This window comes from Grus americana, chromosome 3, assembly GCF_028858705.1.
Source record: "Grus americana isolate bGruAme1 chromosome 3, bGruAme1.mat, whole genome shotgun sequence".
In the NCBI taxonomy this organism is placed as follows: Eukaryota; Metazoa; Chordata; class Aves; order Gruiformes; family Gruidae; genus Grus; species Grus americana.
The window spans coordinates 112,453,456-112,468,180 of record NC_072854.1 but is presented as its reverse complement, the minus strand read 5'-3'; the positions used below and the strand labels follow the sequence as shown (position 1 = coordinate 112,468,180).

The following is a 14,725-nucleotide window of genomic DNA, read 5'->3' as shown; positions in this document are numbered from 1 at the left end:
ATCTAATAAATTACCTCCCACTAAAACCTTAACTTCTTTGTATCTTCAGAGGACCACAGAAAAAAAGCAAAAACGAAAGAAAAAAAGCCCTCTACAACTATCTGGAAAAAACACCGTAGGTAAAGAACATTTCTGTGATTAAATATCTGGTAACAACAATGCCAGTCACTGCAGTAAGGTTGATGGGTTGTGTGTGATGGTTACTCTCAGCTTTTTATTAGGTATTTAGAAGAAAGTTTAATTTCAGGGAGTTATTTTATGATTTGCAATGCTGCAGGCCTGCCCAGTGCTGATGTGTGATTAGATTAGAGGGCATTCTCTTGCCATACACTGCTGTTGCTGCTGAGAAACTATGTGGAGAAGATTTGCTAGCAACACCTCCATACAACTAAGCGATTATTAACAAAACACTGTGGGAGAGCAATAAAAGAACTGATTAAAGATACCCATAACCACAACTGTGCTCTCCTCTTGTCCCTGTGCCAAAACGGCTGAGAGATCTTGATAACAGTGTGTCCTTAGTAGGGGACGACATTACTAGCTATAGGGAGCACTTCTAAGGTGTTCACAACATTTGCAAGCACTGTCAGAAAGAGTTTCACAAGAGCATCCATGCTTGGAATCACAGGCTTCTCCAGCACAGCTGAGGTTTCCTAAGATGACACTATGCTAGGCAACAAGATACAGACCCAGGGATCTTACCTGTCTCTGAGGACCAGTAGGTTCAGATTCTCGTCTCCTTTGTCGGATAGCTGGTGTTGAATGTAGGGGGGAGTGGGCTGGACTTCCTGTCTGCTGTTCATGTTTACTGTCAGATACTGTTTGAGAAGGTCCTTCATGTCTGTGGGAACTGTCCTCCTCAGTCACAGGCTGCATACCCCGACTTCGCCCATCATGCGTCTTCGGCCTGACTGCAGCATCTGCCCCCAAGCGCCTTCTCTCCTCACCCTCCTCAATAGGTCTTAGTTCCTCAGGCTCCTCATCCGTGGTTCCAGAGGTGCTTGGTTCAGCACCTGGGTGAAAGTCCTTCAGCTCTGTCTCCTTATCAATGATAACCCACTCCTTGCTATCAAAGTCCTCCTCCTCTGCGAGTGGCACTGAGCGGAAAGCATTGCTGAGGGCTTCGTGTTCCACTGAAGCAGACACATCCATCCTACCACTTGCCTGCCGGTCGGCCTGGCCAGTATCAATGGACAGCATCTGGGCTGGCTGGGAGGAGCATACAAGCCGTGATGGAGAGCCAGGTAAATCCATTCGAGATCTAAAGACAGAACATGAAGCCATTAAAAATACATCAGGTTTGTGGTTAAAGTTAGGGATCATAAGAGTTGAGAGAAAACCTGTATAGTCCTTCTTACTCATTTCTTGGTATGCTTCAGAAAGACAGGCTTAAGCAAAAATATTTCTTTAGAACCTACAATGGCATAAAGATGTTCCCCCTTAAAGTGCTTCAGGATGACAGCCAATTCAGTATCCATCTTCCTTGTAGATGACAGGATGATAACCAATTCCCCCAACACCACCAATATATTCTTTCACCTTTGGTAAGTTCTACTGGTTTGTGAAAATAAAAACCAACAACAAACCAACACCAAAACACCCCTAAATCCTAAATCTACCATCTGACTTAACAACCAAAACACTCCTAAATTCTAAATCTACCGTCTGACTTAACAGTGTCTCTGCTGGGCCCCTATAACCTCTTCAGCTGAACTGTGCTATCTCTGTGGTGGACACTGAGGCCTCTAAAGCAGCCACATGAGTTCTTCAAAGACAGCAAGAATCTTTGATCCCATTGTGCAAAATACTTTGGAGGAGGAGGAAGGAAATACGGCAAGTATCCTTTTACAAAGGGTAGTATAATGGTCAGTGGCTCACAGTCTAAATAGCAGCAGCTTCTGCAGCCATGCAGAAATACCTCTCAAAGAGGTCCTGGAAGCTCCCTGTGCTCCAGCAGCCCTGGCAGCATCTCAGCTGGAGAAGCCAGTGGCACTTCTGTTTTTCTGCTCCACAGTGTTATGATCCATGCTTCTTGTTCGGCCTGCACCTGCTGCTTGCTTTGTTTTTCTGTCTATCACGGCAGCTAGCAGCTTGCTGCACAAAACCAGAGTGTCTGCTGCCCAGAAAAAGACAGCTGCAGTGTGTTTCATGAAAGGATTTCAACAAGGACCATACAGGAGCCTTGCAGACTCTTCTGGGAAAAGCCTTCCATATGTGAGAAAGTATGAGGGGAAACAGAAGTGACTGACCATTGAGTGAGGGTTGCTAAGCAAAACTGGGTATCTTTAACACAGTGGAAGGTCAGAGCTGAGATGGAAAGAATTACAAGCAAAAATGAAAAATTTTTGATGAAGGGGAAGTAGAGAAGCAGGTGAACCAAAGGTTGATGTAGAGAAAGTTGTGAGCAAAACCAAAGATCTCAGTAAAAGCCATCTGATGGATCCAAAAGAAGCAAGGCTGTACTTGTTCAAGTCTTAAAAATATATTATTGTGAATACAGAACACTAAGTATGCAAAGTAAGAATGAAAAATGGCCTATACTGTGTGTGTGAAGAACTGCATTTTAAAGAGCTGTTGCTAAAAAAATAAAAGAAACTCTGGCTTTAGCCAGTGTCTTCACCCATTCCCCAGCAGAGGAGACTCCTGGAGTGGAAGAATTTACTCCAGAAAGCCAGAAGAATTTCCCAGTGCTGGGAATCATGTCTGTGTTGTGAAAAGATGAAAACAGAATAAAGAGAAGACTATGTGGCAGTGGGATTGTATTTGCACCATACTTGGTGCAGGCTACTTGGAAGATGAAAAAAGATCTTGATTTTAAAAACAGGAGCTGAGGGAAAAAGGCGGGAGAAAGGGATGTGTTTTGGGTAATACACATTTTCTATATTAAGTTAGCATGATGCTGAGTAGACAAGGAAGAGTGGGAGAAAAAAAGGAAGAAGTTAAAAGCATTCAGTGAATATACAGGACTAGTGTTGCTGACTGCTATAAATGGCTTTTTTCCCTCCCTATCTTAAAGAGCAAGAAAAGAGGTAGCAAGACCCAAGATTTATTATTCAAACCCTAAATTATTAATACCAACGCAATCTTTCCTGAATTACAGAGAAATATTACAGCTTCCCCCAACCACCCAGAATAAAACAGTACCTAACAAACTGGGAGTAGTGCTAGGGGCTCATCCTCTCTCTAGTTCTTTTTGATCCTCCTTCATTTCCAGCTACTGTCTCCTTGTGACTGTTCCTCTCGGCTGAGGTCTGTCAGATTCCCTCTGAGAAGAAGGCCTGTCTCTCTCCTGCCTCTTTTAGAGGGGCCAGTTCACTAGGGTGTCCTGCAACCACGGCCCATGCCCTGACTTTCAATGGGAAGAGGAAGACAGAGTAACAAAGGATGTGAAGGGGGTTACCAGCACCAAGGGCTTATGTCTTGTAACAGGTGTTCTCCAGCACACAGTAGTTTAAAAAGCTTCTTTTCATTATTTTTACTATTCTTGGTTTTTTTGTCTATTTCTTTGCTGTGGATCTGAGAGAAAGTATTCCTGTTACCCTCAAAAGCAGGGTGTAATGTGTACTTTTCACATGCAAACATATGCAATGCTATATGCTGAAAAATGAATACTATTATTACTAGTAATGAAAAATAATGACATAATGAAACCCACCAGATCAGGATCTGCTTGCTAGCTCCCAGAATTTATGCATCCCTTTATGTGTCCATTCTTCCTTCCCACCTCGGGCCAGCCAAAAGCTTTGTGACTGTTTACATTATCTCTGATCTGATGGTTTGCCCTCCCTCTGACAAATGTCCCTCCTTCCATCTGTGGAGTTCTTCCCATCCAGGGACAGGATGAGAATCATTCCCACTAATTCTCTTCATTAACAGACATAAGTGTCTCATCAGAAAGATCATAAAGCCCCTGAACATCTCCACCCAGAAATGAACTTCCAGTGCCTGCTGATCTAATGATTAGGTTGGTCTCAACAGTCAGTCCTCAAGACACTGCTAAAAGCAGTAGGAGGCTACAGAGGATGAGCAAACCTTCTTTCGTGCAGATCTGCTTTGCCATCAGCAGTGGAGAGGCGTTCTGACTCAGGGCTGTTCACACGGCGGTATCTTAGGGAGCGCACTTGTGCAGTAGGGGACTCCGGAGGCACTCGGACAGGGGAACTGGGGCAGACACCATTTCTCTGCTCCTCTTCCACCATGCACTGAGTCTGTAGGGGGTAAACACAGAAAATCTCAACATCTGACCAAAGACTAATTTCTCATCCTTCACTGTTGCTCTGCGCCTTCTTCCAGGATACAGTTTCAGCTGCATTTTCACAATCTACACAAGCGATGTTTGAAGGAATGCAAGGGCCCATAGTATTAAAACAAGGTATGGATTTTAAATCAATTCAAATATTTAAACATCTTTACAAGGTGGCCTTTGCATTTCAATTACCCTGAATAGTTGATCCAAAGGAGTTATCATGCGCTAACCTCCTGCATGCACAAACTCTAATGGCTTATTCAAGATGTCTAAGAGCCCTTGTTGTCAATGTTTGTCTATGCAGGGTCCATGCATTATATTGCAATGTACATACTTGTACTTCTGATGAACTTGATATGACTAAGCCATCTCCTAATTCCTAGTGTGGTTGGGTTTTTTGTTTAGTTTTGTTAAATCTTGGTCCCCTAAACAAAGTCCTCCAGGACATATACTCAACCACAACATCTGGACGAGCTTTCCACAGACCCAAGGTCATGCAGGGACCTGAACATGCTCGTGGACACTTATGAGCATTGAGTGTTCATACTCTACCCATACATATTTTCTGTTTTCCTATGGCCTTAGTGAATTTGATTATTTTTTAATTTAGCAGCAGACGAAGGAGCAAAAGTAGGTGACTAACACAGCTGCCTTCTGCTTTCCACTGTGCTGCTTCCCCTTGGAAGAGAAGACCTGCTTTGGCAAAAGCATAGAGGCAGAATGGTCCAAAGGCTACAGCAGCAGTCTAGGATTTGCATTCAACCCTGTTGTGCTGCCAGCCGTGCAACATCAGCTGCAACACAGTGCTTCTGTGTGGGGATGTGCACTGAGGTGCTAGTGCAAGCTCCTAGTACGGAGAGCGTTCATCCTTCTCTGCAACATGCCCTACGTTCACTTGTCCTCTATTAATGCCAGAGGCTCTGAATATAAGCAGACATCTTAGTAAAATGCTGCTGATCAAGACAGTTCCCTTTGTGCGTGTACTGTGTATATGGCAAATCAGTCAGTGTCAATAAATTAGCAGATCTAAACCATCCAGGCTGGGATTGGAAGGCATAACTAAGGAGCCTTTACAGCTAGGGAGATTGAAAGAGAACTTTTGGGCATTACAGGAAAAGCAGAATAGATGATAATGATTTAATCTGTAATCCATTCAGGCCAGGAGAAGGTTAGTGGCAAAGGCCAAATGTGTTTGTGAAAGGAGCAAAGTGCTGATGTAACTGTAGGGTAACAGGCAGCTTGGTAAGATCCAAGAGCAGACAACTGGGGGAGGGTATGGGAGAGAAGGAAGAGGCTTCTGAAAAAACACAGAATGAGAATTTTGATCCCGTGGAGGAAGGAGAACCAGAAGGAGGATTTAGAAGGTCAGTGACAGTAAGCAAGGAAACTGTCCTTAGCACAGAAATGGGAGAAGTGGGACAGAAGATCTGAACTGTGTGAACAGAGAAATAAGGATGACCTCAGAGAGGCAGTGGGGAGAAAAAACATGGCAAGATCTACTCATCACCTAAATACAAAAAGCAAGACAGGGAGAGCCAGAGTTACTTCTAGTGCTACAAGACTGGAAGTTGAAGGATGGTGAAGCTGTGAACAGCAGAAGGGTGTTTTACACACCAGCTGCCCTTGCAGTTCTGAAAGACACAAGGGATGCCTGAGATTACAAGCAGAGGTGAAGCTGTGCCCTTACGTATCAAATCTGCAGCCTCCTTTTTTTCTCCATGTGGTGACTATGACTTAAATAAAAACCAATTCTCTCTCCAAGAACAGTCAGACGATAATAAGCCAGCAGAGCAAAAGGACAGGCAAGAGTCAGACTAAAGATAACAAGTCTCACAGAGAGAAGGGACAGACTTCTTTAGCTTTGGAGAGCGTGATGCCCTGGGCTCTATCTCATAGACTGCTGCGTAGCTACAGAGCTTGTCAGAACTGAAGTGCTGATTGCCACGCTGACTAAATCCCTAAGCTCCTTTGCCAGTAAACTGACAAGAAATAGCATATCCCTTAGCAGGAGATTCACCTGGTCATGCTGTAGATCTTGTAGAAACCTCACTGCCTCTAGCTGCTCTTATGACAGGGCTTGTGAATGGGTACGTAAGACATGATGTACAACTAGCACACAGAAAGGACATTCAGGACTCCCTTGTGCACGTCTCAGTCTGTCTGAAGAGCATCAAGGTACCTGGTGGTTCAAAAACACATAGGAGTTACCAGGATTTTTTTGTAATACTTTTTTTTTTTTTTATGTTGTAGAAACAGAACTGTTCCACTCTACCAGGCTTTTTTTATTTCATGTGTCTTCAAATGAGAAGTTTAACATGCTAGTCCACAAATGTCCATTAAAGACAGGTTTGTGAAGTGAATCTGATATAACCTGATAGTATTTTAAGTCTGTTTGATGAAGGTTTCTCTGCTAACAGATTCTGTATGTATCTGATGTCATGTGATGTGACATTCTGATTTTTAAATAAGAATTGAGATCAACACAAATACTAATTTACTTACTATATGTAAGTTGATCTAATAAATAAACTAACTGGTGGATTCTCATACTTAACATTTACTATGGAATCATCATTCAATGGGGATGCCTCCAAGAAATTAGGTAACATTTACAAGAAAGGACTACGAAACAGATTAGGGATTATGAGGAAAACCAACTGAAGTATACACTTTATGCAAGCTAAAAAGTCTAATATGATCTTGGAATGCAGAAATATGAGAATATTAAGTGATAGTTTCTCTCACTCTTCACAGGGGTGAAATCATTATTAGATGCTCTTTATAGATCGTGCTATCTTTAGAAAAGAAAGTTAGAAAAATGGAAGAGAAAAGTTAGTGATGATTCAAGATGTAGAAAAATATGGCTTATGAAGAAATCTCTGATGAAATTTATTTACCCAAGAGGTTAGGACACAATAAAAGTTTCGTTTATAATTTCCAAACCTGGGACATTTCTGATATTGTATCAGCTATGCAAAGACTAGAATTCCATTGCTTCAAGTATCAAGATCCTAGATAATGATAAAATGATTGCACAAAAGTTTCACTCTAGCATTATTGGCCCCCAAAATGTCATTTGCATAAAGATCCAAATTAATCCTAATGGCTTTTAGTCTGTGAAAAAATTGTTTGCAATTTCCCATTTCCACAGGGAAATTCCACAGTGCTTTCTAGGCTGCACTACGTAGGATGCTACATCAATGGATCCAGATGGCTTCCAGCAGCCTATGAATTCACTGCCCTAAGTCCAACAGCTACAGGAGACAAATAAATGTTCTTTACTTTGCTGATGCTGATCCTGAGTTTGTTGCGATTCACATCTGTCTCTTCCCAAACTTCAGCCTCGTTGAAAGCGGTGTTTGGAGCCTGACCAAGACCCTCCACTGGCCTGCCTGACAGGATGGGAGGAGCATTCTCTTGATCACTCAGATGTTCACCCTGTAGGACATCCTCAGTGTTCTCACGAAGCAAGTCCCCAGGTACCGGAGTGACATTAACCACCCTATGAAAGAGAAAAGAGGAAAGGTAAAATTACTAGTATTTAAAGAAGGAGGCTTATCACACTGCCCCATGGAAATTCCTTAGCAGCTTTTAGCATATTACCAGGTTGAAAAAAACAGGCGGTCCAGCATTATCCCAGATATTACAACCTGAAGCAGAATAGGAGGATTCCACCTAACATATAGTCACAAAGACAGTGGGATGGATCCGTGAAAGCATCTTGGGACCCTTGATACACAGGCTGCAAACTTCTTCAGAAGTGCCCATTACACAGTATTTAGCTTAGAAGAAACTTCCCCTCTTTGCATGAGTAAATGAGGCTTAATAGGCCTTAGAGTTTTTATATACCATAATATTAAGCTTTTTATTTCTATAATATTACTAAGGATTATTGTGATCTCCTAATGTCAGCCCCTCAAAAGCACCAAGACAGACCAGAGAACTAAGCCTTATCAACTTTTGTTTGGACTCATTTCCGTCTCTGAGCACAAGCTCTGCGTACCTTTGCGCTAGCACATGAAACACCTTATAAAGGTTGAGGAGCTGTGTTCGAGGCGTGACCAGTGCACGCACCCTGCTGTGTTCAGCTCACTATCAATCACAGACCCACCCCACAGCAAGGCAACAACTGCCTCACAGCAGGCACTCTCACAGAAGCTCTAGCCATGTGTGCCATGTAATATACAAAACATAGAAGCATATGGGCTCCATCAATCCTGGCCAAAGGACGCCAGACATCCCTTAATGTGACTCCAACCCACACACTCATCCCCAATAGAAAATGTATTTTCAGGACAGCAAGGGTCTGAAACTGGGTTCCACCAACTTAGATATATGTTAATATATATATATATAAAGTCAAATCAAGTGGTGGCTGCCTTGCAACTCCAACTTCCCAGGATCATAATGGCCTTGAAATCTTTCAGAAATGAACTTGTTACTGTGCTTGGTATTGAGGATGTCCTTAGTCTGACTGGCGCAACTGCAATACTCACCCAAACATGGCTGCTGTTTGCCTGGTGTTTTGCTGCGGTGGAGTAGAGGTGCTAGTGGACAACAAGATATCTGTACCAGCCTTCTCCCAGTCAAAGGCTTCATTTTCAGTGATGCCTCTTTCTTTCATGCTGTTCTCGAAAACGGACATGATTAGCTGGAACAAATTTACAAAAACAATTTATGTTAAGTAGCTGAGGGTGGCTCCCACAAAAAATCTAAAGTACGAGCATGAGAATCAAGTGCAGCTTATAATCTCCATCTTGCCTACAAAAGGTACGAAGAAATGAAAGCAAATATCATAAAATCATATCAGTTGTTTCTCAGGCTGCTTTTGGCTTGGTAACTAAAATTTCTTTAAATCTACAAAAGAAGTGCATGCAACATTTTGACACTGATTTGATGAAATCTTGCAGTTGGCTTGTCACTCTGATGCTTTAACTTCAGCTCAGCTTTCCTGTAGATTAGACATATGCAGAATAGTACATTTCATATGTAGAGTTCAGGGGCTGCCAGAAGACATAAACACAACAGGAAAACACAGTTCTAGGATGCAGACTCGTTGCAGCGTCTGGCTCAAATACAGCTTGGTCAGGAGCCCTATGACAGGCTTATGCACAATGTGGTCTGCCTCATTTGGCTGCAGAAGAAAATAAAACTGTAAAAGGGATGATACAGTTTTCTTTATAAGACGGCAGGTACAAATGCTCATGCTGATATGGTTTATGCTTGTTGCTTTCTAAGAACAGGTATTCTTCAGGAGAGAATGAAACTACTGGCAACAGTGCTCCATGGGTCAGTGGGAAATCTGATGTTCCTCTGTGAAATGGAAACTGGATGCTATAGGCCAACACAGCCATATGTGAGGTCCTGCATTTCTACTAAAATTATTCACCTAAATAATGCAGAACTGAGAGGATTCAGCCTAAAGTCTATATGGAGAGATAATATGGTGACAAATACATTTGGCTTATGGCACAGAATTAGCACTGTTATGAATAAAAGTTACTATAAACAACCCTCCCCCATTTGTTTGCATTTATATTCCAGCTCTTTTATCAGCATGATCAAGGTGTAAGGTCTTGCACCTGGGAAAACATGATCCAGGAGTGCGGCACAGACTGGGATCTACCTGGCTGGAGAGTAGCTCTGTGGAAAGGGACCTGGGGGTCCTGGTGGACAACAGCCTCAGTATGAGTGAACGGTGTGCTGCAGTGGCAAAGGAAGCCAACAGGATGCTGGGTTGCATCAACAAGGGCAGCACCAGCAGAGATAAAGAAGTCATTATTCCACTCCACTCAGCACTTGTCAGGTATTACACACCTGGAATACTGTATTCAGTTTTGGTCCCCACTATACAAAAAAGATGTGGAGAGGCAGGAGAGGGTCCAGAGAAGATGATCAAAGGACTGGGAAGCCTGCCATATGAGGAAAGGCTGAGAGAACTGGGTCTGTTCAGCCTTGAGAAAAGAAGGCTTACAGGAGACCTCATCACCATGTTCCAGTACTTAAAGGTTGGCTACAAAGAAGATGGAGACTCCTTTTTTACAACAAGTCACATGGAAAAGACCAGGGGTAACAGGCACAAGTTACTCTTGGGGACATTCCAGTGGGACACAAGAGGAGAACTTTTCACAATGAGAACAATCAGCCATTGGAATAATCTCCCCAGGGAAGTGGTGGATTCCCCAACATTGGACACTTTTAAGATTCGGCTGGACGGAGTGCTGGGCCATCTTGTCTAGATGGTGCTTTTGTCTAGATGGAGCTCTGGTCAAGAAAGGTTGGACCAGGTGATCCTTGAGGTCCCTTCCAATCTGGTATTCTATGATTCTATGATCAGAAGGCCAGGAGAGCCTGCCATTTCCTACTACCTTCCACCAAACTGCAGTAAAATGGCTATTTGCAGCTTTGAGTTAAGCTATCTTTTTCCTCCTTTTTGTGACCTACAATTAGGTGCTCCACTCCTGCAGTGGCACTATGTTTGATTAAAAGAATTCCCAGAGTTGACTGTCGGTTAGACCAAGGAACATGTAACACCTCTCTGGAGAGTGGACGTGACATGGCAGTGGTAGCAGCTTCTTTGATTTGAAAAGGATTTTACCATTGTGACAGTTTAATATGATAGGATTTCGTTTCTGCTTCTTAGCTTCATGGCACGATGCCTCCTTTCATCTCTGATGGAAACAGGAGTTGTGCTGCTGTTGGCTGGGAATTTCTTGCTCAAAACTGAATGTAAGTAACTAAGGGGTCACAGTCTTGCTTTTAGTAAATGCATTTCTAGTACTTAGTAACCTTAGATGGATATTTTCTCATAAATTGCCTAAGTACTTATTGAATACATAAGCTTTTGGACTACACCTATCTTATGGCAAAGAATGCATCAATGACGAGAACTATCTTCCCTGCTCATTCAAACCTGCCACCTGCTAATTTCATTTGGCAGTTCCTCATTTTCATATCAGAAGAAGCAGAAAACAATCATTCTCCATTCACTTCTTGCCATTCTGCTTTCGATTTTAAAGATGTCATGTACATGTCAGTCCTCTCTTTTTTTTCCAGAGTGTACTGTCCTAGTCTAATTAGTCTTTCCATATCTGGAAGTGAATCTATCTCTAGCCTCCTTGTTACCCTTCCCTACAACTTGTCTGATTTCAAGATGTCCTTTTTGAGATGCAGGAATGGAACTACATACAGTATTTAAGAGTATGCTTCACACAGATTTACATGGTAGTATAACGATATTTTCTATTTACTCTGTAATACTACTTTAATTATTCTTAGGATTATATTTGCTTTCTGACTACTACTTTGGCAACGATTACTGTCAAATGTGTTTTAGAAATTAATATTCCCACATCCTCAAAGACTCCTTCCAAGAACTCCATACATATGATTTGTAGACAGATGCCCTTATAAAAGCCATACTGACTTCTGCTCATTATATGATCCTCACCCATCTGTCCACTAATCACAGTCTTTATCACAGTTTCTGATTCTTTGAGATTCTTTGTCAGTGTCACTGACTCGTATCTTCTGAAGGCATTTAAAAATTGGTACTGCTTCTGCCACCTTCCATTCCTTTGATACTGAAGCAGTCTGAAGTAAGAAACCACATGCTAAAATTAGAAGTTCAGCTGTCATTCTTAGCATTCCTTCATGCTGTCAAGGACCCACTCAGTCAAAACAACTTTTGTTACTTTCTGCTATAATTTCTTCTGTAATGCTTGCATTTGACTTTGCAGGCCATTTGGGATTTTATAGACCTCTATTGAATTCCCTGTAGGGTCTTTTTTCGCAGGCTGAAGGATACTAGTGTCCTTGGCTGCCATTATTCTCAAGCTATTCCATGGTCTTATTGAGCCTTCTCAGCTTTCTCTGAAGGCTTTATACTTCTGATGAAAGGTCAAAGCTTTACAAGGAGGAAAGCGGAGTGGGAAACTGCACAGAAGAGTCCCAACAACAACCACTGCTGCCAGAAATCATGTAAAGAGTTACTGGATCCTCTGCCTGCAGACATAATATTATTAAGGACCAGAAGAGTTTCCACAGTCACTGGAAGCCTGAGTTTCCTTCTGCTGGGCACAATACCAGCTAACATGGCAGAGCCAGGAGGAAAATGACAAGAGATCCCTCAGTTACACAGGATGTCAGATAAGGAGCACAGCAAAAGCCTTGGCAGGAGGTGCTACAGATGCAAAGGGCTGGAACTCAAAACATCTTTAAGTTGCAAGGGAACTCAGGTGATCACTGGGTCCATCCCCTACTCAAAGCAGGGCTTACCTTCAAGTCAGATCCAGTTTCAAAGATTTATTGAGCAGCTTGCTCAATAACCTGTCAAGTTATGTTCTGACTGTCTCCAAGGATGAAGATCCCACTACTGTTTGACATCCTCCTGGTGGTATCTTTTTCCCGTACACCTAATTGCAATTTCCTTTGTTGTGGATTTTGTCAATTGCATCTCATCCTTTCACTGTGTACCTCAGAATAGTCTAGCTCAGTCTTCCCCATAGGTAGCAGAAGGCAAAACCAGGATCCCTTCTGATCCTTCCCTTCTTAAGGTCAAAGAAACTCCCTTCTCTCAGCCTTTCCCCTTATGGCATGTGCTCTAGCTCCCAGTCATCTTGGTGGCCTTCCACTGGGCTCAGTCCAGTTTGTAGCTTTTCTTGTACTGGACAGAGCTTTCCCGATGTGATTTAACAAGTGCCTAACAGATGGAATAATCACTTCCCTTACACTGCTGGCTATGCTCTTCCTATACAGCCAACATGCAGTTAGCTGTCTTTGTCACAAGGACAGATTGCTGTTTCATGGTCACCGCTATGACATGTGTCTGAAGAAGCAGAGCTGCTCCCTAGCCAGTTAGTTGATCCCAACCTGTACTGTTCCACGTGTTTATTCCATCCAAAGTGCAGGACTTTGCACTTGACTTTGCTGAATATCATGAGGTTCTTGTATGCCCATCAATTTCTCTCTGAGTATCAGCACTACCCTTCAACATAACAGCTGCTTCTCCCAAATTGGTATCTTCTGTGAACTAGCTGAGAGTGTGCTCTGTCCCCCTGTCCCATCACCCAGGCCTTTAGTGAAGGCACTGAACACTATTAGCTCCAGTACTGTTCCCTGAGAGTTACCACTAGTGGCCAGCAACCAACTGAACTTTGGTTGCTGATCACAACCCTCTGACACCCAGCAATCCAGACAATTTGCCACTAACCTTGTGGTCCACTTATTCAAACCATCTCTTTCCAATCTGGCTACGAAGACATTGTGATAAACTGTGTAAAGTCAAGGTAGATAACTGTCACTGCTCTCTCTGCAGGCTGGTCAGGTGCGCTTTGTCCTGGATAAATCCATGCTGGCTCTTCCCAGCCCCCTTCTAATCTTTCATGTACCTGGACATGCTTTCCAAAAGCAGTTATTTCATAATGAGCCCAGCATCCCTCTTCAGCAAGAATATAATGCCCACCACAGCTATGCCTGCATACACCACTTCGTTAAGAATTTTTTAGTTTGTATATCATGGACCTAAGGGTAGACAGAGGCTGACTTGCCACATTTTCTTGGCAGTAACAGACCTAGCTTTTTGGTGTCTGGATAGAACACAAAACCAAGGAAAGTGATTATGAAGCATGTGCATACATGAACAATATTATCGTTTTTCCCCAAAACTTCATGAGTAACCATTTGATGGAGTTTGAGGCTAGATGAAGAGACTTCAGGGAAGGCTGATGAAGGAACATAGGAAAAAGTATTAGATGATGGAGTAATATCTTCTGATAAGATTTCCTTGACGCAGGAAGATATTCCAATTTCTCTCTACTGGTTGAGAATAATGTATATGTCTGTCATCATGCACTGGGTAAAAAAAGTAATGTATACCTAATTGTAACCTAAAAATTAGGCTCAAATCATGAAGCTACCAGACAGGACTAACCTCCAGTACACCCAACAGGTCTACACCACATGCAGACAGAGACCTATGAAATCAACCCATTATCACAGTGCCTGTAGTTGGCCTTACTTGGAAAAGAGCTTCCAAGTCATAGGGAAGCTGTGGTGGAAGACCAACAGTTTGGATAGGTCTCACTGGGAATTCTGCATAAACAAAAGAAATGTTGGCCATTCTGGAACCCTGGGAGGTAACAGGAAAGGCACAAGGCAGTATATTTCATTCAGACTACCTGCACCGTACAGCAATCACTCCACCTCTCTAGGGTCTAGAAAGAGAAGGGAGGCAATGGCTACAGATGCAGATCAGATCCTCTTCCCCATCTACAAGCTAAGCAGAGATCCATGGCACCTCAGTGAGAAGACAGACAGAATTTTCCTTTGGAAGGTTATCAGAGTCACAGGAGAACATTATTGAAACAGTGGCAGAGCATGGACTGGATCAGCTTTGCCCCTTTAGAGCTGTTCAGACTCCTGAGCTTCCCATTGGGCCAGATTTAACAACAGAAAGGGATAAGAAGTAAATAAAATACA

General features: G+C 42.7%; 1 protein-coding gene across 4 annotated transcripts in view; it reads right to left on the bottom strand.

Annotated features, from left to right (window-relative positions):
* Positions 1-14,725, bottom strand: part of TTBK1 (tau tubulin kinase 1) — a 121,993-nt gene that overhangs the window by 36,099 nt on the left and 71,169 nt on the right. For all 4 annotated transcript variants that reach the window (XM_054821847.1, XM_054821845.1, XM_054821846.1 and 1 more), the window contains 4 exons: positions 8,743-8,897; positions 7,529-7,748; positions 4,033-4,208; positions 703-1,261 (listed from right to left, as the gene is read on the bottom strand). In XM_054821847.1, the coding sequence (XP_054677822.1) occupies positions 703-1,261; positions 4,033-4,208; positions 7,529-7,748; positions 8,743-8,897 (1,110 nt within the window). The remainder of the gene's footprint in view (positions 1-702; positions 1,262-4,032; positions 4,209-7,528; positions 7,749-8,742; positions 8,898-14,725) is intronic.